This window comes from Hypanus sabinus, unplaced genomic scaffold, assembly GCF_030144855.1.
Source record: "Hypanus sabinus isolate sHypSab1 unplaced genomic scaffold, sHypSab1.hap1 scaffold_2422, whole genome shotgun sequence".
NCBI lineage: Eukaryota > Metazoa > Chordata > Chondrichthyes > Myliobatiformes > Dasyatidae > Hypanus > Hypanus sabinus.
The window spans coordinates 9,605-32,540 of NW_026780542.1; the positions used below are offsets into that span (position 1 = coordinate 9,605).

The window sequence follows — 22,936 nt, forward strand, 5'->3', positions numbered from 1 at the left end:
AGAGAATTGGAAATGGGTTTAGGTGGTAGGACGGACGTGCTGGTGAGATATCACTCACGAGGATGAAGTGTTGTCGAACCAAACGATCGGCCTGTTCACACAGAACAGTGCAGAGGCTCAGATCAATATCCGGTGGAAGAGTGCTGTCAGGTGTAACAGCAGACGTCACCTCCCCCCCCCCTTTCTCCAAAAAATTCCATGTAAACAGTGAGAGGGGGTGACGGGTAGAGGAGGAAAAGGGTTAATGGAACTGTGGTGGATCTGCAGTAGTTGGAGCGGGACAGGGAGAAGGGGAGAGGAGTTGGAGAAGGAGGAGATAACGGAGATGGCACGGAGTGTAGGTGATGGAGGGGTGATGGAGACAGGGTGTGCAGAAGAAGATGGCGGTGGTGGAAACGGGGAGGGCTGTAGGGGAAGTCGTGGATGACGGTGACGAGAATGGTTGGCTGGGAAGGAGGGCTGACGACGAACAGGAGATTGAAAACTCAATGAACCAGGAAGAACTTCTTCCCCTCCGCCAGCATAATCTTGAACACACCAGCACTACCTTCACTTTTTGCGGCATTTATTAGCTTTTTGCATTTGACATTAATTTTACACATTTGGTCACTGCTGATTCTTCAAAAGTACAAATCTCAGGTGGTCTAAGTCACAGATAATAAAACAGACCCTGAATCCGGTAGAAAAGTTGCGATACAGGTGGACAGGACATTTGACACGCTGGCCTTCATCAGTCAGGACACCGAGTACGGGAGTCGGAGGTCACGTTGCAGTTGCAGATGACGTCGGTCAGGCCGCACTTGGAGTATGGAGTTCAGTTCTGCTTGCCTTGCTCTAAGAGAAATCTCAACAAACTGGAAAGATTGCAGAGGGAGACTTCCGAGGATGCTGCCCGGACAGGAGGAACTGAGTTATGGAGAGAGGTTGGGAAATATGAGACTTTTTTCGGTGACCTTACAGAGGTGTACAAATCCACGGGGGACACAGATCAGGCGAATGTGTGTCTATTTCCCTAGGACTGGGGTATCGAGAACATTAACGCACATCATTGAGGTGAGCGTAGCTAAAGACAGAAGAGGGAAGCGAGTTGGGTTAGATAAAAGGGACACAGTGGGATGGGGAGAGCAGATAGAGAAGGAGTACCGAATCGAAGTAGAAACCGGGATAGACGGTTTTAGAAAAGGGAGACAAGAAAGCGAGGACGGGGATGGGGAGGAAACTGCGGATGGAATAGAGGAGGCGGCAGTGAAGAGGCATGAGAGAGAGAGAGTTCAGAGGGACGAGGGTTAAGAGCAGGAGAAATGGCGAGTAAGAGTGCGATAGAAGGAAAGAGGAGAATAGGGTTAGGGTGAGTGGCAGCGCGAATGGGGTAGTTTGGCCGGTAAGAGGTTGTTGCATTTGATTCAAGTCTAACCCACTGGCTGTTGACAGACATCCTGGATCATTTCAGAATTGTCTGGGCTCAAAGGTGCAGACGACTCGCAGATGAAGCGGTGATTATCACGATTGCAATGGTAAAGCGGACTGTACCATTTACATTCGCTGCATTTGAACATTCCAGCGTTCATATGGTACACCACTTTCGTGGCCACTTTCCTGTCAAGGAGGGACAAACAATTTCAAAAGGAACTGTCCTTAAAAAATGTGACACGCTCACTCAGCATTGAACTGTCGAAGCCCCCAAAATCTCAAAAATCACTGATGCCCTCCCTCGCCGTTGGGCTGTGGCACGCTGACATCTCCCTCATCCCCACTTTCCCACCACTGCCCTGTGTCAGGCTCCAAAATACTCTCTCTGACCCACTTTCTCTCTGCACAGGCCTGCTTTGTATCCCAAAGTACTCTGACCTCCTATTCTCACCCCGCAGATCAGTATCAGGTCAAAGTACACCCACTGTCCCATTTTCCCCCCACCTCCCTGTGTCGGTCCCCAAAATACTTGTACTTCCCACTCTCTTCCCACCGCCACGTGGTAGTCCCCAGGACAATCCCACTGTCCAAACGTCTCCCTACAGACCCGTGCCGATCACCAAAATACTCCCACACTTCCCACTCTCTACCGAGAACCCAAGTCAGTCCCCAAATTTATTCAACTACATACATTCTACCAACAGTCTGCGTCGGTTCCCAAACTAATGCAATTGACCACTCTCTCTCACAGATTCGTGTGTTCCATATTATTCACACTGCCACACCACACCTGTTTCCGTCCCCAAGATACTCCCTCTGACACATTTCCTCCCCACGGACCTGAGTCAGACCATAAACTAATCCAACCGCACCACACACTCACCACAGACCTTTCTCTGTCCCTAAAATGCTACCAAATCCCACAATCTCCCCACAGAATGTGTCAGTCCACAAACGAAACCCCAGCCCACTCCCTCTCGCAGCCCGTGTCAGTCCATGAATGTCTCGCCCTGCCCAATCCATTCTCGCATCCTGTATCAATCCTCAAACTAATCCCACGGCCAACCCTGTCCTCAAAACCTTGCATGACCCCAAATCTCACCCGTCTTGGCATTTTCCACTCCAGTATGAACTGCTTTGGTCTTGTACAGCTTTCGTAACAAACTTCTGCGGAATTAAATTCCTATCATTAATGACGGAATGCAAGCACATTTTATGAAGCGTCAATTTATGACTGAACATAGAACATAGAATAGTACAACACATTACAAGCACTTCGGCACAGAATGTTGTGCCGACCCTCTAACCCTGCCTCCCATTTATATCCCCACCTTAAATCCCACCAGAGACCTGTCTGGTATTCTCTTAAATTTCACGTGTACCTCCACTACTGACTCAGGCAGTGCATTCCACGCACCAACCATTCTCTGAGTGAAAAACTTTCCTCTTATATCCCCCCTTGAACTTCGCTGCCCTGACCTTAAAGCCATGTCCTATTGTACTGAGCAGTGGTGCCCTTTGGACGAGGCGCTGGCTGTCCGCTCTATCTATTCCTCATAATATCTTGTACACCTTTATCATGTCTCCTCTCATCCTCCATCGGTCTAGAGAGTAAAGCCCTAGCTCCCTTACTCTCTGATCATAATCTATACTCTCTAAACCAGGCAGCATCTTGGGAAATCTCCTCTGGACCCTTCCCAATTCTTTCAACTCCTTCCTATAGGGAGGCGACCAGAACTGGACACAGTACTCCAAGTGTGGCCTAACTTAAGTTTTATAGAGCTGCACCATTACATCACGTCTCTTAAATTCTATCCCTCGACTTATGAAAGCTAACACCGCATAAACTTTCCTAACAATCCTATCTAACAGTGAGGTAACTTTCAGCGGTCTGTGGACATGTACACCCAGAACCCTCTTCTCCTCTACACTACCAAGTATCCTGCCATTTACTTTGTACTTTGCCTTGGAGGTTGTCCTTCCCAAGTGAACCACCTCAGACTTCTCCGGGTTGAACCCCATCTGCCACTTCTCAGCCCACTTCTGCATCCTATCAATATCTCCCTGCAATCTTCGGCAATCTTCTGCACTATCTACAACAATACCAACCTTTGTGTCGTCTGCAAACATGCCAACCCACCCTTCTACCCCCCACATCAAAGTCGTTCAGAATTATCACGAAAACTAGAGGTCTCAGAACAGAACCTTGTGGGACACCACCAATTACAACCCCCCAATCTTAATGTACTCAATCCACCAAGACCCTCTGCCTTCTGCAGGTAAGCCAACTCTGAATCCACCTGGCCAAACTTCCATGGATCCCATGCCTTCTGACTTTCTGAAAAAGCCTGACCCCGCCAGAGAGTAATGCGACGCTGTTGAGGAAGCTTCACCCTGTGTCTGACGCCGGGAGTGTGTGAGAAGACTGTGTGGAGTGAGCTTCACTCTGTGTCTGACCCCGGCAGTGTGTGATGGGACGGTGTGGATGGAGCGTCTCTCTATGTCTGACCACAGGATTGAGTGATCAGATGGTGTGCAGGGATTTTCACTCTGGTGTTCACCTATCTTGCGTCGATCTGACACATACCTTTTCCTCTTCTGAAATTATTTCAAGAAGATTTGAATCATATTTTAAACAAAGTTGTTTCGCCTCATCATAGGACGCTTCAAACGTGGATATGAAATAACGCTGGTCTGCATTTTTGATCCAATCCTGGGAAAACGTTTGCTCTGAAATTCAGGAACAAGTAACAGTGAATCTCCTCCGTCCGTCCGGGAGTTAGTCATAGTATAGGGATCACTCCACACGGTCCCATCGCACACTCCCGGGATCAGACACATAATGATGCTCCCTCCACACCGTCCCATCACACAGTCCCAGGGTCAGGCACAGAGTGAATCTCCCTCCACACAGTCCCATCACACTCTCCCGGAGTCTGACTCAGAGTGAATCTCCCTTCATACCATCCCATCACACACTCACAGGGTCAGGCGCAGAGAGAATCCCCCTCCACAACGTCCCATCACACACTCTCGGGGTCAGACACAAAATGATGCTCCCTCCACTCCGACAATTTCACTGTGAGTCAGGAGGTGATGCTCCCTGCACGGCATCCCAACTCACAACACGGTGTCAGTCACACAATGAAACTCCCTCCACACCGTCCCATCACACACACCCGGATTCCGACACACAGTGAAGCATCCACTGCACCGTCCCGTCACCAACTCCCGAATTCAGAATGAAGCTCTCTCTCCGTGGTGCCATAACACACTTCACGGGTCAGATATGGGCTAAATCTCTCTGGGCACTGTCCCACCACACAATCCCGCTGTCAGACACGGAGTGAAGATGGATCCATACTGTCCCGTCAGGCATTCCCGAAGTGAGACATCGAGTGAAGCTGTAATGTCTCACAATCCCGTGGTCAAACACAGAGTGAATCGCCCTCCATGCCATAACCATACACTCCGGATGTCAAGCACAGAATGACGCTTCCTCTCTCCATGCCTGCCCTGTGATGAGGAGCGGGTGAAAGAGGGGGATGATGCCTCACCTCTTCTGCTGGTCAACAATTCACAGATTTGAGCCTTGGTTTCGTTGACAGATCTGTACTTCGTTTCCATCTCAGTGAACTGGTGACGGAGATCGCTGTGCCTTCGTTTAAGATCTGACAGATTAGAGATTAGCGCAGATAGATGCTCAAGAGAGGTTCTCTGGGTCAGATGCATGTGGGAATTCTCGGATATTGTTGATAGAAGGGTTGTGTTTAACTGATGGACTTGTAGTCGACATTGGCGCAGGGTCCTGTTGACCTCTTCCCGAAGGAGCCGGTGGTTTTGGTCGCATGTGATCTGAGACTGACGAATCTGTGATACTGAGAGAGATGGTTAAGGATGTTTAGCGTTTACAGTTACACGTGAGTCAGCGTCACGCTACCGAACGGGTCACAGAGAGTGTTGTGTCAGTGTCACGGTGAAGGGTGTCACAGTGAAGGATGTGCTGGGGGCACAGCAAGAGGAGCCGGCACCACCTTGAGGGGCCTGTCTGTAACACGCGAGGGGGTATATCAATGTCCCGGGGAGGGTTTTGTTGTTACCATGTGGAACTGCGTCAGTGTCGTGCGGGGCATGTTCGAGTTGCTGTGAGGGACGTGGCGGTGTCACTGTGATAGGTGTTTCTGTGCCCCGGCGAGAGGTGTGCCGATTGCAAGTCGATGGAAATGTCGAGCGAGGGGCCTGGTGGTGTCACGGTTGCTGGGATATCTGTGTCATGGTTTGGGGAGTGCTGGTCTCACAGTGCGGGGTATGTCAGTGTCACGGTGAGAGACATGTCCTGGCCACGGTGGGTGTGAGAGGGTCACGCTGAGCCGTGCGACGGTACTATTGAGAGTACTATGTCGGTGTCTTTGTGAATTTAGGTGTCGGTAACTGTTAAGGAGTTTGCATGTGTCAGGTTGAGGTGTGGGTATTTGCCTCAGTGAGGTGTACATCGGTGTTATGTTCAGGGGTGATTCTGCCCGGGGTAATGGTTTGGGGTACTTCTAAAAACCTTGGGGTTTTGCTCTACCCCTCAAGCTAAGACCTTATTTTGCTCCCTTCTTTCTGTCCACAGCCCCTTATTAATCTTTTTTTCTTGCTACCCTATGTACTTCAATAGACCCATCTGATCCTTGCTTCCTAAACCTCATGTATGCTGCCCTCTTCCATCGGTGTTACAGTAAGGGGTGGGAGTGTTGGTTTCATTTTATAATCTAAGTATATTCCACTGTCTGTATTAATGGTCTGACTCCGCTCGGAGACCACTCCACTCACCATAAATCGAGAAACCGGCTACTGTCACGATGAGGGCGGACGTAACTAGGCAGAGTAGGTAAACAAGACGGTACGGCCTATTTCCGATCTTCACTTTCGATTTCCGTTCTTGCGCAGCTGTGGAGAAACCAGACGAACATAAGATGATAATAAATTCTTAATTAAGAACATAGGAGCTACTTAGTTAATAACTTACATCATTATCAAATTGTCTGTAGTGACGGCGTGCAGCAGAGTGAAACATCTGAGCATGTGGATATTAAGAAAGAGGATGTAATGGAGCTTTTGGAAAGCACCAAGTTTGATAAGTCGCCGGTACCGGGCGAAATCTAACCCAGGCCAATGTGGGAGGCGAGGGAAGTGATTGCTGAGGCTCTGTCGATGATCATTGCATCATCAGTGGAGACGGGAGAAGTTCCGGAGGACTGGGGGTTTGCTGATGCCGTTCCTTTATTCAAGGAAGGGAGAAGAGATAGCCCAGGAAATTACAGAGCAATGAGTCTTACGTCAGTGATTGGTAAGTTGATGGAGACGATCTTGATAGGCAAGATTTGGAGAGGAATGATATAATTAGGAATAGACAGCATGGCTTTGTAAAAGGCAGAACGTGCCTTACGAGACTGACTGAAATTTTGTGGGGATGTGTCTAAACTCATTGATGAAGGAAAGCCAGCTGATGTAGTGTATGTGGGTTTCAGCAAAGCATTTTATAAGGTACCTATGCACGGTTTACTGAGAAATTAAGAAGGAATGGGATCCAAGAGCATATTGTTTTGTGGATCCAGAACTGGTTTGCCCACGGAAGGCAAACAGTGATTGTAGACGGGTCGTATTCTGCATGGGAGTCGGGCACCAGTGGAGTGCCTCAGGGATCTGTTCTGGGACACTTATTCTTCGTGACTTTTATAAATGAACTGGATGAAGCTGTAGAGAGATTTGCTGACGAGTCAATGTTTAGGGGTGTTGTGGATAGTTGGGGGGCTGGGAGAGGTTCCAGCGGGACATTGATAGGATGCATTACCGGCTGAGAATTGGCAGATGGAGTTCAACCCAGTTAAGTGAGAAGTGGTTCATTTTGATAACTCAGATTGGATGGCAGAATATAGTATTAATGATAAAAGTCTTGGCAATGTGGAGAATCAGCGGGATCTCGGGGTCCGAGCTCAAAGACGCTGCGCAGGTAGACTCTGTGGTTAAGAAGTCGTACAGTGAATTGGCCATCAACAATCGTGGAATTGAATTTCGGAGCCGAGAGGTAATGTTGCAGCTCTGTAGGACTCTGGTCAGACCCTACTTGGAGTACTGTGCTCAGATCTCGTCGCCTCACTACAGGAAAGACGTGGAATCCATAGAAAGGGTGCAGAGGAGATTGACAAGAGTGTTTACTGGATTGGTGAGTATGCCTTTTGAGAATAGGTTGAGTGAACTCAGCCTTTTCTTCTTGGACCGACAAAGGTTTAGAGGTGACTGATGGAGGTGTGCTAGATGATGAGGGGCATTGATCGTGTGGATAGTCAGAGACTTTTATCCCAGGACTGAAATGGCTTGCACGAGAGGACATGCTTTTAAGGTGCTTGGAAGTAGGTACAGAGGAGGTGTCAGGAGTAAACTGATCCATACCGAATTCTTTGTCAGTCTTCTACGCTGCCCACAACACGAACTTTCTTCGTATCATCTGCAAAGTTACCAACCCTACTGACAATCAGGAGAGGGAAGGGCAAGAAACAGATATTAGAGCGTACCCCAGTGGCTGTGCCCACTAACAATAAGTATTCCTGCCTGATTACTGTTGGGTGGGTACGGCCTACCTGGAGGAAGCAACTGAGGTCGCGCCTCTATAACAGAGTCTGGTTCTGTGGATCGGATGTGTAGGGAATGAAAGAGGAATGCAGCAGCGATAGGGGACTCTGAAGTTGGAGGGTCAGATAGGAGATTCCGTGAACGCAGAAATAAACGTGGATGGTAGTTTGCCTCCCGGGTACCAGTGTCCGGGATGTTTCTGATCGCGTCCACGATATCTTGTAGTGGGAAGGAGAAGAGCCACAGATCTTGGTACATATTGGGAGCAATGACAAAGGCAGGAAAAGGGAGGAGTTGCTGAAGAAATACTACAGGAGTTAGGAAAAAATAGTTAAGAACCAGAGCCTCAAAGGTTTTAATCACGGAGTTCCTGTCTGAGCCAGGTGACAGTGAGAATAGGAATAGAATGATGTCGAAGATAAATGCGTGGCTGAAGGATTGGAGCAGTGGACGGAAATTCAGATTTCTGGAACATTTGGATCTCTTTTGGAACCAGGGTGACCTCTACAAAAAAAGTGGGTTTGCACCTGAATCCGACGTTTGCGAAGGCTACTGGGGAGAGTTTAACCTGGAATTGCTAGGGGTTGGGAACCGAACTGAAGTGACAGAGGAAAGGGAGTTTGGCTCACAAACAGAGAAAACTTGGAGACAGTGCGAAAGGGAGTATAGTCAGGTGGTAGAGAAGGGACGCGCTCAGACCAATGGTTGGCTCACAAACAGAGATCGTTTGGAGACGATGGAGAAAGGAAGGATAGGCAGCTGATAGAGAAGGGACGCGCTCAGTCCAAGGTTTGAGCTTGCCTGTTTTAATTCGAAGAGCGGATGAGCTTAGAGCGTGGATCAGCACTTGGAACTATGATGTTGTGGCCATTACAGAAGCGTACGTGGCTCCAGTTCAGGAATGGCAACTTCAAGTGCCGGGTTAAGATGTTTCAGAAAAGATAGGGAGGAAGAAAAAAAAAAGTGGTGGCATGGCACTGTTGATCAGGGATATTGTCACCGCTGCGGAAAAGGAGGACGCCTTAGAGAAGTTGTCTGCGGTGTCTCTGTGCGTGTACGTTAAGAATAGGAAGGGGTCAATAACTCTAATGGGCGTTTTGTATAGTCCATCCAATAGTAACAGGGACATACAGGAGCAGAGAGGGAGACAGATTCTGGAAAGGAGTAATAACAACTGGATTGCTTTGGTTGGAGTTTTTTAATTTCCCAACTATTGGTTGTCATCTTCCTAGAGTGATGGTGTTGAGATGGTGTAGGGTTCGTTACGTGTGTTCAGGAAGGATTCTTGACACAGTATGTAAATAGTCCTATAAGAGGAGAGGCTGTACTTGATCTGGGTCTGGGAAAAGATCCTGGTCAGGTGTCAGCTCTCTCAGTGGGAGAGCATTTTGGAGATACTGGTCACAATTCTAACTCGCTTACCATAGCATTGGAGAGGGATAGGCTCAGGCAAGTTAGGGAAAGGTTTAATTGTTATCAGGGAAACTATGAGGCTATCAATAGCAAGTTGGAAGTTTCAGTTGGAAACAGATGTTCGCAGGGAAACGTACGGAAGAAATGTGGCAAAGTTCAGGGGGTACTTGTGGGGTGTCTGAGTAGGTACGTTCCATTGAGACATGGAAAGGATGGTAGGGTACAGGAACCGTGGTGTACAAACGCTGGTGCATATCACATCAGATGAAAAGAAGACCGTACGAAAGTTTCAAAGACAAGGTAGTGATGTGCATCTAGAAAATTCTATGGCGAGCAGGAAGGAGCTTAAGAATGAGATTAGGATAGCCGGAGGGAGCAATGAGAAGGTCTTGGCAGTCAGAATTAGGGAAAATCCCAAGGCATTCTATAGGAATGTTGAGATCAAGAGGATCAGACGTGAGAAAATAGGTCAAATCAGGTGTGACGATGGAAAGGTGTGTATGGAACCGGAGGAAATAGCGGAGGTACTGAATGAATATTTGCTTCTGTATTCACTACGGAAAATAATCTTGAAGATTGGAGGGATCCCTTGCAGTGGATTAAAAAATCTTAAGAATGTAGAAATTAAGAAAGGGGATGTGCTGGAGCGTTTGGAAAACATCAAGTTGGGCAGGTCACCGGGACCGGATGAGATGTACCCCAGGCTACTGTGGGAAGCGAGGTAGGAGCGAGCCTCCAGAAATGACCTTTACATCATCAATGAGGACGGGAGAGTTTTCGGAGGATTGGAGGGTTGCGAATGGTGTTCCCTTATTAAAGAAATGAAAAAGGGATAGCCCACGAAATTATAGGCCAGTGACTCTTAATTCAGTGGTTGCTTAGTTGATGAAGAAGATCCTGAAGGCAGGATTTATGAACATTTTGAGAGGTTTAATATAAATATGAATAGTTACCATGGATTTATCAAAGGCAGGTCGTGCCTCACGAGTCTGATAAAGTTTTTTGAGGACGTGACTAAGCACATTGATGAAGGTCGAGCCGGAGATGTAGTGTATATGAATTTTAGCAGAGTGGTTGATATGATACCTCAAGCAAGGCTTATTGAGAAAGTATGAAATCATGGGATCCAGGGGATATTGTTTTGTGGATCAATAACTAGCTTGCCCACAAAAGGGAAATTATGCTTGTGGAAGGGTCATATTCTGCATGGACACCTGTGAATAGTGGTGTGCCTCAGAGATCTGTTCTGCGCCACCTGCCCTTTGTGATTCTTATAAATAACCTGGACGAGGAAGCGGAGGGATGGGCTAATAATTTTGCTGGTGACACTATGGCTGGAGTTGTTGTGGGTAGTGTGGAGGGTTGTCATATGTTTCGGCGGGACATTGATAGGATGCAAAACTGGTCTGAGAAGTGTCCGATGGAGTTACACACAGCTAAGCGTGAGGGGTGGTACATTTTGGTGGGTAAAATATGATGGCACAATATAGTATTAATGATAAAACTCTTGGCAGTGTGAAGGATCAGAGGGATCTTCGGGTCTGAGTCCATAGGACACTCAAAGCTGCTACGTAGGTTGACTCGGTGGGTAAAAAATAAATACTGTAAATTGTCCTTCATCAATCGTGGAATTGAATTTTGGAGCTAAGAGGTAATATTGCAGTTATGTAGGACACTGTTCATACCCCAGATGGAGTACTGTGCTCAGTTCTGGTTGACTCAGTAAGGGAAACATTTGGAAGCTATAGAATGGATTCAAATGAGATTTTCTAGGATGTTTCCTGGATTGGGGAGCATGCCTTATGAGAACAGGTTGAGTGAACTCGGCGTTTTCTCTTTGGAGCGACGGAGGATGAGTCGTGTCAGGGCTGAAATGCTTGCCACAAGAGGACACACGTTTAACGTACTTGGGAGTAGGGGCAGAGGACATGTCAGGGGTACGTTTTTTAAGCAGACAGTGGTGAGTGCGTGGATTGGGCTGCCGGCAACGGTGGTGGATGCGGACCCGATAGGGTCTTTTCAGAGACTCCTGGATAGGTACATGGACCGTAGTAAAATAGAGGGCTATCGGTAAGCCTAGTAATTTCTAAGGTAGGGACATGTTCGGCACAGTCGTGTGAGCTGAAACGCCTGTATCGTGCTGTAGGTTTTCAATGTTTCTCACTACATGAAGGACTTGGAAACCATAAGAGATTTACAAGGATGTTGCTTGGATTGGGGAGCATGCCTTATAAGAATAGGGTGAGTGAACTCGTCCTTTTCTCCTTGGACCGATGGAGGATGAAAGATGAATTGATAGTGTTGTACAAGATAAGGAGATACACTGATCGTATAGATCATGTAGGCTTTTTCTCAGGGCTGAAATGGTTAGCACGAGAGAGAATACTTTGAAGGTGCTTGGAAGTAGGTGTAGAGTAGATGACAGAGGTAAGTTTTTTACACAGGGAGTGGTGAATGCGTAGAATGGGTTTCCGGCGCCGGTGATGAAGATGGAAATGATACGTTCTGTATAGGACTCCTGGATAGCAAAATCCAGCTGAGAATAACAGAGGATATGGGCAAAGTCTTGGTAGTTCTTAGGTGGGGGCATGTTCGGCACAGCTCTGTGGGTCGAACGGCCTGTATTGAGCTGTATGTTTTCTATGTTTTATGTGTCTAAAGCACCCCTCTACAATTTAATCCTTATCATTTATATACATCACGGACAGGCGAGGGCCCAGTTACATCCAGAGATACAAATTCTTTCACAATTGTAGAGCAGCGTAAAACAATCACAGAATGCAGAGTAAAGCGGCACAGTTACAGAGAGTGGGCAGTGCAGGAAGACGATAAGGTGCGAGGGGCCACGACGAGGTCGATCGTGAGGTCAGGAGTCCATCTGAACGTTCCAGGGGGCCTTTCGATAATCTGATATCTCAACCCCACCACACCCCCACCCCGATGGGAGGGAGACCGTGCTGGGTAGGAGTCTATGATTAATCTGGCTGCTGCACCGAGGAAGCAGGAAGTGTAGACAAGTGTCCACGGAGGGAACATGGCAGTTTTCCATCTTTGGAGAGAAGCACCAAGACGGCTGATGAGACAGTGTAGTTGACATGATGTGCAGGGACTTCAATAAGGTATTTTCTGGGCTGCTCTACATAATGGCGTGAGGTCTCGTGCGATTAGATCGACCGATTTTATTGCGGATGACCCGCTTCTCCTGACTGATTGATAAAATGCGCACTGACATTAACAAGTGCAGTCATAAGATCCCAGACGGCAGATCACTCTGGGAGTTGGAAGAGAGTAAGGGACGGAGAGACGGGGAATGGATTGACCGATGAGAGAGGGACGGAGTGGAGAAGTAGGGAGGGTGGAAGATGGAGGAGGGAGAGTGGTACTGGATGCCGTGAGACCCAAGGAGAGCTGTCGGGCTACTTTGATCTGGAAGGACGGACCAAGCACGGGAAGAAGATGTAATCTACCTAGACTTTAATAAGGTCTCAGATGGTACACTACTCCGGGGAGCTGGGAACCAGAGAGCACAGGATTAAGTGAAAGTGGATGACGAGGAGGAGAGAGAGCTGCGGTTGGGAGGGTGTGTTAGTTAGAAAGGAAGAAGACAGGGACGAGAGAAGCGAAAGGAGAGAAAGAGGTGAAATAATATGGGCGGAGGGGGAAGAGTGGGGAGATAGAAGGGGAAAGTGGGATTTTTTTTTGAAGAGAGTGGTTGGGGAGAATCGTGGAGATAGAGGAGGAGATTGGTGGAGGATAAGGGTGGTACGGGAGGGGCAGAAAGTGTGGGGTGGGTAATGTGAAAGAGATGGAGAGCGAAGGAGGAGAACGAGGATGTTGTCTAGTCTCGAGGGACTGATTTGTGCAGAGAGGTCGGACAGGTTGGGACTGTAATTCTTGGAACGTAGTGGTGACCTCAGAGAGACGTATAAAACCACGAGCGCTGAATGGGGAGGCTTTAAACTCGATTTGCAGGGGTTGGCAACTGGAGGGCCATAGCAGATCATGGAGCGGGAGACGAAATAAATTGTGTTAAAAGTTCATGCAACTTCAGAAATAGAAGTGTTGTGTATGGGTGTTACAATCTTCTGAGGTGTGTCTATTTCAATGCGAGGAGTATTGTCCGGAAGGCAGACACGCTGAGGGCGTGGATTGACACGTTGAACTATCACATCATAGTCATTAGTGAAACTTGGCTACAGGAGGGGCAGGACGGCAGCTTAATGTTCCAGGGTTCCGTTGTTTCAGACGTGACAGAGGCAGAGGGATGAACGGTGGGGGTGGGGGTGGTGACATTGACAGTCAGGGAAAATGTTACAACAGTGCTCAGGCAGGACAGATTAGAGGGCTTTGCTACCGAGGCCATATGGGTGGAGCTGAGAACCAGGAAAGACATGATGACCACATTAATGGGGTTGGATTATAGACCACACAATAGTCAATGAGAACTGGAGGAACAAATCTGCAGAGAGACAGCAGACAACTGCAGTAAACATATAGTTGTAATAGTATGGTATTTTAATTTTCCACATATTGATTGGGATTCCCATACTGTTAAACATCCAGATGGTTTACTGTTTGTATAACGTCTTCAGCAAAGTTTTCTATATCAATATGTGGAGGTACCAACTAGCGAGGATGCAATTTTAGATCCCCAATTAGGAAACAAGTTAGGACAGGTAACGGAAATCTGTATGGGTAAACACCGAGGGACAGCGATCATACCGCCATTAGTTTTAACTTGATAATGGATAAAGATAAATCTTGACCTGGGTTTGAAGTTCTAAAATGGAAAAGGGCCAAATTTGAAGAAATGAAAAAAAAATCTAAAAAGCGAGGATTATTTCTCTGAGTGGAGGCCTGTGACTAGTGGTATGTCACAGGGATCACTGCTGTGTCCATTGTAATTTGTCATCTATATCAATGATCTGGATGATAATGTGGTAAATTCGATCAGCAGATTTGCTGATGATACAACGTTTGGAGGTGTACTGGACAGTGAAGCAGATTTTCAAACCTTGCAGAGGGAATTGGAAAAGGTGGAAAAATGGGCTGAAAAATGGCAGATGGAGTTTAATACGGACAAGTGTGAGGTATTGCACTTTGGAAGGACAAACCAAGGTCGAATATACAAGGTAAATGGTAGGTCACTGAGGAGTGCAGTAGAACAGACTAATCTGGGAATACAGTTACAATAATTCCCTAAAAGCGTAGTCACAGGTAGATCGGGTCGTAAAAAGAGCTTTTGGCACATTGGCATTTATAAATAAAAATATTGAGTATAAGAGTTGGAATGTTATGGTGAGGTTGAAAGAGACATTGGTGAGGACGCATTTAGAGTGTTGTGTGCTGTTTTGGTCACCTAATTACAGGAAGGAATTAATAAGGTTGAAAGATTGCAGAGAAGGATTACAAGGATGTTGATGGGACTTGAGAAACTGAGTTACAGAGAGAGGTTGAATGAGTTATGACTTTATTCTCTGGAGCGCAGAAGAATGAGGGAAGACTTGATAAAGTTATATCTACTTGGATAGAGAGTTGTTCATTTGGCAGGAAAAAGAGAGTGGGAAGAAAGAGATCCCATTCTGGTTGGCTGCCGGTTACCAGTGGTGTTCCACAGGGCTGTGTGTTGTGGCCGCTTCTTTTTACGTTGTATATCAACGATTTGGATTATGGAATAGATGGCTTTGTGGCTAAGTTTGCTGATGATACAAAGATTGGTGGAGGACACGGTAGTGCTGAGTAAACAGAGAGTCTGCAGAGAGCCTTGGATAGATTGGGGGAATGGGCAACGAAGTGGCAAATGAATTACAAAGTCGGAAAGAGTACGATCATGCACCTTAGTAGAAACAAATAAACGGGCAGGCTATTATTTCAATGGGGAGAGAATTCAAAGTACTGAGTTGCAACGAGACTTGGGAGCGCTCATGCAGGATACCCTTAAATTCCAGATTAACCTCCAGGTGGAGTCGGTGGTGAAGTCAACGAATGCAATGTTGGCATTTATTTCGAGAGGAATATAGTATCGGAGCAGGGATGTGATGTTGAGGCTCTATAAGGCACTGGTAAGACCTCACTTGGAGTACTGCGTGCAGTTTTGGGCTCATTATTTAAGAAAGGATGTGCTGACCTTTGAAAGGATTCAGAGAAGATTCTGTAGAATGATTCCGGGAATGAGGGTGTTAACATTTGAGAAACATTTGACCGCTCTTGGACTGTGCTCCTTGAAGTTTAGAAGAATGGGGGGGGGGGAACCTCATAGAAACACTTCGAATGCTGAAAGGCATGGACAGAGTGGATGCGGCAAAATTGTTTCCCATGTTGGGGGAGTCTAGTACGAGAGGGCATGAAATGAGGATCGCAGGCCGCCCCTTCAGAACAGAGATGCGAAAAAAAAATAAAATTAGCCCGAGGCTGGTGAATCTAAGGAATTTGTTGCCACGGGCGGCAGTGGAGCCCAAGTTATTGGGTGTATTTAAGGCAGAGATTGATAGGTATCTGAGTAGTCAGTGCATCGATGGTTATGGTGAGAAGGCGGGAAATAGGACGAAAGGGGAGATTGGATCAGCTCACGATGAAATGGCGGAGATGACTAGAAGGGCCGAATGGCCGCTTTCTACTCCTTTGTCTTATGGACTTATGGGCAGTTAACAACGCCCTTTTCATTTGAGATTCGTTCACAAGTTTGCGTGACTGGATTCATAATGAACTGGGAATTTGGGCCCTGAGATGACTCTGCACAGACCTCAGACGGCGGACGCTGTGTGGAAGTCCGTGACTCCCAGTGTAGTGCACAGATCCGCCCTACTAATTCTGCTTTTTGTGGCAAAGACTTGGATGGAAATCTGGATATTCAACTAGGCTTTGTGTGTTTAATGTCCTGTCTCATAGAGTTAGTGAATTATTTTATTATTTCCAGATCTAGAACAGAGACCACCCAGCGGAGTACAGAAGCTGGCCTACAATGTTGACCACAATGCATTCCCTCTGGTATTAGACATTTCAGCTTTGGTGAAAGGAGCTGTTGGTCTACTCAGTCTATGCCTCTTGTGATCTTAGAAACCTCTGTCGGATCTCCCGTTCAGCATCTTAGGAGGATGTCGAAGGCCTTCTAATCCTCCCAATAATGTGGTGACCAGAACTGTATGCAATACGCCGGATGCAGCCTAAGCAGAAATTTTGATAAAGCTGCATCATAACGCACTGACCTTTGAACCCCCAAGTTTGAAGTCAAACGTGTTATAAGTACCAAACCACTCAACTAAATTGCCTTCCGGGTCATTTACATACGTCACAGACAGGAGTGGAGCCATTTGCATCCAGGGATACCGATCACTTCATGGTAGTAGAGTAATGTTTCTATATTTTGAGTGATGAACCAAGGCGGTTCATGAGAATAGGCCATTCAATAAGGCATTTAACTTTTCCAATTAGTGGGTTTCTCTGTAGAATGGTAGGGGCACAGCGAAATTTGACTGACTGGCGTGCGCATTGGCAGAGATAATATACGCTGATTAACAAGTTCCCGGATTGTATATCGCACTGGATGTTGGGAGAAAGGTACACCGGGAGAGACGGAGAAGCAACGAAGCAATGAGGGATGGATGACTGGACATACTATTGGCTAGGCGGTCGGAGCAAAGGTTAAGTGTCGAAGTTCGTTTCTCAGACTGCAGGCCGCTCCCTAGCGGTGTTTATCAGAAGGTCGTTGGTGGGACTCGGGATCTTTGTCGACTATATCGACTATTTGTAACTTATTATACAAGCCGCAGACGATAAGCTTGCAGATGACGTGGTAAGCAGTGAAGACGGTTATCTTTTACAGTTGGATCTCGATCTGCTGGGAAACTGGGCCGAGCAGCAGCAAATACAATTTATTTCGGATAACTGCGTGCTGCAGTATTTGAGGAAGACATGCCACAGTGGGACATTCACAGTGAAGAGTTAGAGTGCTATAGAATAGATGGACCCCGGGCTACAGGAAACTGTTCCCAGAAACTGAGGTCAAGGATAGATAGGGCAGTAAAGATTGCATCTTTATCAATCAAGGCACTGAGTACAGGAGTTGAGAGGTCATTTTGTAGTTGTACAGGATGCAGGGTAGGCCGATCTTGGAGTATAGTGTTCAGGCTTTGTCCAACTGCTCCAGGTGAAATGCCACTGAGCAGCAACAATTGCAGAGGGTGCTTTACGGGGATACTGCCGAGACTCGAGGGACTGAGCTATGGAGATAAGTCAGCCAGGTTAGGATTTTATACCTTGGAGTTCATGGGTGACTGACAGAGGTTTATATAACCACGTAGGGCAAGACAGGGTGAATGCGCAGAGTCATTTTCTATGGACATGCAGATTCGAGTGTCGGAGCGCACTGTTCTGAGGTGATCGCAGAAATGATTTAACTGCGGACCAGAGTGACATTTATTTTTTTAATCAGTCGGTACTCTGTCTGTGGAAGGAGCTGCCAGAGAAATGGTCGATGCAGATGTATTAGTATTTGCACAGTTGTGCGTATAGCACGTGACCCCTTCAGAATAGCGTCATCAATGTGAACTCTGACCTGCCTGAGCAGTCTCTGGCTTTTCCCCTGCACGCGACGTGACCGGAGGATCTTCATCCTTAGCGATGAGAAGTTCATTGTTGCGAAAGTTCAACTGAGAGTAGGTGGGGTCCAGACCATCTGGAAGAGAATGGAAGAGAATGTGAGAGAGAAACAAATAGAAGGGCTAGAAACAGGTAGAGAATGGGGTGGGGCGGAGTGAGAGACTGGGAGAAAATATGAGGGAGATGAGGAAGTGAGTGTAGAAAGACGTGGAGAATGAGCAGCAGCGAGAGTGACAGATGGAGAGCGGAAACACGGTGAGAGATGAAGGCGCCGGACGGGAAAATGGGAGAGAATGGGGAGGCAGAAGGAAGACAGAAATTCGACAGGCAGTGGGAATGGAAAAGAGGGACTGAGGTTATGAGTGAAGTGGCAATGAGAAGTGTGAGAGCGTTATCGAAAGAGTCAGGGAGAGAGAGAGAGGTAGAGTGAGGGGAGAAAAATGTGGCAGAGGGACAGAGAGGGCCAGAAGGGGCGAGAGTCAATTGGTGAGAGAGAGAGAGGGATACGGTTTTATTATTTTAGTCGTCGTTTTATTATTGTTTGCAACCTCTGATCTTTTTTTATACATTGGAAATATGACGGGCTTGTGAGGCTTAACATGTTGTGGGGATTTTCGCGCTCGATTGTGTTCCTTTCTTCCCTGGCTTCTTGCAAGAGGAAGAGCGGTAGGTAACCTAGTGGTTTACAGTACCAGAGTCCCAAGTTAAACAAATCTCAACATATTTTTACAAAGACGACTCTCAAGTTTGATTGGTGTTCGTTTTTATTTTGTGTGTGACGTGAATGATTGACCTGAATGAAAATGGCTGCTAAATTTATGAGACCAAAAGACAGAAGTAAGCCATTTTGTCCATCGAATATTCTCTGCCATTCAATCATGAGCTGATCCAATTTTTCCAGCAATCCTCAACTCCCTTCCTTCTCCCCATACCCTTTGATAACTTGGCTGAGCTGGAACCTCTCTATCTCTCTCTTAGAGTCACCCAGAGACGTGGCATCCGCAGCCGTTTATGGCAACAAATACGGCAGATTTTCCACCCTCTGACTAAAGTAATTTCTCTGCATTTCAGTTCTAAATGACGTCCTTCAATCCTGACTTTGCCCTCTTGTTCCAGACTCCGCTAACATGGCAAATAATTTTGCCATATTTAATCTGTTCTGGCCTTTTAAATTTCGGAATGTTTCTATGAATTCGCCGTTCATTCTCATGAACTCCAGGAAGTACAGCCCAAGAGTTGCCAGACGTTCAGCGGACGGTAACTTTTAATTCGTGGGATCATTCTCGTGAATCTTCTCTGCACCATCCCCAATTCCAGTACACCTTTTATAAAATAAAGAGCCCAAATCTGCAAACAATACTCCAAGTGTAATCTCACGAGTGCCTTATAGGGCCTCAAAATCACATCTCTGCTCTAATATTCGACACCTCTAGAAATGAATGCCAACATAGAATTCGCCTTCTTGACCATCGACTCAACCTGGAGGTTAAGCTTTAGGGTATCCACAAAGGCTCCCAAGTTCCTTGGTAACTCTGTATTCTGAACTCCCCTCCCCTTCTAAATCATAGTCTGCCGGTTAATTTCTTCCACCAAAATGCATGAACGTACACTTCCCAACATTGTATTTTATTTGCCACTTCGTTGCCCATTCCCTTATACTATTTAAGTCTTTTTACAGGCTCTCTGCTTCCTCAACACTACTCGCTCCCCCACCCATATTTGTGTCATCGGGAAATCATTGACATCCCTTTATTCCCATTCTGTCTTTCCTGCCGATCCGTCAATGCTCCGCACACGCTAGTATGTGCCCTGTACGTTTATGGGTTCATTTCTTCCTAAGCAGCCTCATGAGCGGCACTTTGCCAAAGGCCTTCTGACAATCGAAGCTCACGATGTCTACTGCATTTCCTTGGACTACCCTGCTTGTAGTTTCTTCAAAAAATTGCAGTAGGATATTCAGGCAGGATTTTCCTATCAGGAAACCATGCTGGCTTTTACCTGTAGCCATATAACCATATAATATTTACAGCACGGAAACAGGCCATCTCGGCCCTTCTAGTCCGTGCCGAAAGCTTACTCTCACCTCTTCCCACCGACTTGCACTCAGCCCATAATCCTCCATTCCTTTCCTGTCAATATACCTATCCATTTTTAATGACAATATCGAACCTGCCTCTACCAGTTCTACTGGAAGCTCGATCCACACAGCAAACACTCTCTGATTAAATAACTTCCCCCTCCTGTTACCCCTACGCTTTTGCCCCTTGACTCTCAAATCATGTCCTCTTGTTTGAATCTCCCCTACTCTCAATAAAAAGCCTATCCACGTCAACTCTATCGTATCATTTGCCTCCAGGTATTCTGTAATATCATCTATAACAATGTCAGGCTAAAAGGCCTATGGTTTCCTTTTCTTCAGCGTCACCGTCGCTAAATAGCGGATTCACTTTTCCAGTCATTCGGTAAAATGCCAGCATCTATTGAGTTTTGAAAGATCATTGTCAATGCCTCTGTAATCTGTCCAGCTACTTCACTTCCGAACCCGAGGGTGCATTCCATCTGGTATAGAGATTTCTCCACCTCAGACCTTCCAGATCTTCCTGAACACCTTCTCATTCCTAATTTTCACTGCAGACATCACTTCCCTGACACTCTTTCATGTTCCAGGAAAGAAGCTATCGAACTGGAAATGAGTGCACGGGGAGATTTTCGAAATCGTTGCCAGGAATTCAGGGACTGAGTTAGGGAAAAAGGATGGGTTAACTGCGACTTTATTCCTTGTAGCGCAGGGATGATCTTTCAGGGGTATATAAAGCTATCAGGGGCACAGACAGAGTGAATGGGCGCAATTATTTCACCTGGACTTGGACAAACGAGGACCTGAGCGCACAGCTGTAAGGAGACAGGGGAAAAAAGATTCAATTGGTGAGCCGATTGACAACCGTCTGTTACCCAGATGGTGGTCAGTCTGTGGAACAAGCTGCCAGGGATTTGGTGGAGAAGAATACATTACACAATAGGGCCTTTGGGAGTAGGACATGAGAACCATCTGGACTGATGTCGTTGTTGCATTACTGAACTGTTTGTGTATTGGTGAGGCGTTCGCCTTTCCGAATGTTCAGCTCGGTGTAGGTGGAGGTCTGATGTTCTGCGAGAATGTTCAGCTCGGTGTAGGCGGAGGTCAGATGGTCTGCGACAGAGAGATAGACAAGGATGAGAGAGCGCGGTAGAGAATCGCAGACAGTGAGGTGCAGAGGGAAAGGAAGAGAGTACAGAAAAGGGGGAGAGAGGGTTGGCGGAATACGAGAGGGATGAAGGGAGAGAGGTAAGAGAGGGAGGCGAGACAGGGAGTTCAAGGACAAAGAGGGTGAAATGGTGTGGTTGAGAGAGGGGTGATCGAAGAGAGTCGATGGGATGGAAAATGCAAGAGAATGGGGAAACGAGAACGAGAAGAAATGGGGAGAGTGAGCCGATAAAGTGGGAGAAAAGAAGGATAAAGAAGCGAGTGAGGTAGTCAGCGGGGAGAATGGATTGAGAGGCAAGATAGAGTAGAAAGTGTAGGGAGGAGAAATGTGGGAGAGGGAGGGTGGAAGAGACAAACGGAATGCGAAAGTGAGGGGAAGAGTGCAGAAGGGAGAGCGAGAGTGAGAGACCGGGGGACAGTGACAGAGGGGAGCGGATTGAGAAAGTGAGCAGTGAGAGAGGTAATAAATAATGAGGGAGAAGGAATAGAGAGATACTGGGAGATAGTTAGAGAGCAGACGCCCTCTCACCCTCTCACACTGCTCCCTCCTAGTCATCACTCCTGCGAGTTCCCTCGGACATATTCTCAAACAGCGAATCGTTAGTGTCAGCTGTTAGTTTGCCCTGTGGTTTCTCGACAGGAATGGACAAATTACATGACCACAGTCAGGGCAACAACGATGAAACTGACCTCCATCTCTACGGACCTGGGGCACAGAGAGGGTCTAGGCATTAGGCTCCGCGTACGATACATCAGGTTCAGCTGGGAGCAAAACAGTCAGGTTCAAATTGGCTGAGGCTTTCTCATCATCGACCCTGCGCGCACACTGGGGATCACAAGACTGTTCCATCACACACTCCCGGCGTCAAGCACAGAGTGAATCTCCCGCTGCAGCTTCTTACAGTCCTGGGCTCATGCAGAGATTGATGTTCCCTCCCCACTGTGCCATCACAAACCACCGGGGTCAAATGCAGATGGAGTTTCCATCCACAGTGTCCATCACATGGTCTGGGAGATGGTCTCAGATTGAAACTCCCTCTCTCCGTCTTACTGCCCCACTCACCTCGGGAAGGAGCCCGTGAGCCAGTTATTCTGGGCTTCTTATTCATGTGGGCCTCGCTGTCGTCCATCCTGTCGAAGATTCTCTGCATCCCTGAGCTCAGGAAGGAGAAGCAACCATTGTTAGAGGAAGCCGGTTTTGGCAAGGGAGTCAGACCGACGCCAACAAACACGAACTGAACTGCTGATAAACAGAGGAGCGAGAGCAGGGGAGGGAGAGATGAGGTGCCGCGCAGAGGGATTCAGAGAGAATGGACTGCAGTAAGGCCTTGACAAGGACCCGCATGGGAGGTTAGTTAGGAAAACTCATTTATTTGGGTTAGACATTGCCTCTATCAAATAAATTGGTAGTGGAGGATTGCTTCTCCGAGTGAAGGCCTTTGGCTAGTGGTGTGCCATAGGGATCAGTGCTGGTTCCATTGTTATTGGTCGCCTATATCAGTGGTCTGGATGATAATGAGGTAAAATGGATCAGCACATTTGCTGATGATCCGACGATTGGAGGAGTAGAGAACAGAGAGGAAGTTTTTCTAAGCTTGCAGAGCAATTTGGATCAGCTGGGAAATAGGGCTGAAATATGACAGATGGAGTGTACCG

The 22,936-nt window shown here is 47.1% G+C and overlaps 1 protein-coding gene across 2 annotated transcripts; it reads right to left on the reverse strand.

Moving 5' to 3' along the window:
• Nucleotides 1-582: 582 nt before the first annotated feature.
• LOC132387959 (uncharacterized) lies at nt 583-22,520 on the reverse strand. Of its 2 annotated transcripts, XM_059960274.1 has the most exons (7): nt 22,344-22,520; nt 17,993-18,112; nt 6,226-6,342; nt 4,968-5,288; nt 3,998-4,140; nt 2,513-2,577; nt 583-1,596 (listed from the first exon to the last, which is right to left on the reverse strand). In XM_059960274.1, the coding sequence occupies exons 1-7, from the start codon at nt 22,429-22,431 to the stop codon at nt 1,410-1,412; spliced, it is 1,041 nt and encodes a 346-aa protein (XP_059816257.1). In that variant the 5' UTR covers nt 22,432-22,520; the 3' UTR covers nt 583-1,409. The 2 variants fall into 2 exon arrangements, with proteins under 2 accessions (XP_059816257.1, XP_059816258.1); XM_059960275.1 differs by lacking the exon at nt 3,998-4,140 and having other exon boundaries at nt 1,501-2,577.
• Nucleotides 22,521-22,936: the final 416 nt, after the last annotated feature.

Bases quoted from the DNA above. Each gene is read 5' to 3' on its own strand.
- LOC132387959 (XM_059960274.1), bottom strand. From the start codon at position 22,431: ATGCAGAGAATCTTCGACAGGATGGACGACAGCGAGGCCCACATGAAT. The intron at 18,113-22,343 runs GTGAGTGGGGCA...ATTCTCTTCCAG, and splicing joins CTCACGGGCTCCTTCCCGAG to ATGGTCTGGACCCCACCTAC. The intron at 6,343-17,992 runs GTCAGAGTTCAC...GTTTCTCCACAG, and splicing joins GCCAGAGACTGCTCAGGCAG to CTGCGCAAGAACGGAAATCG.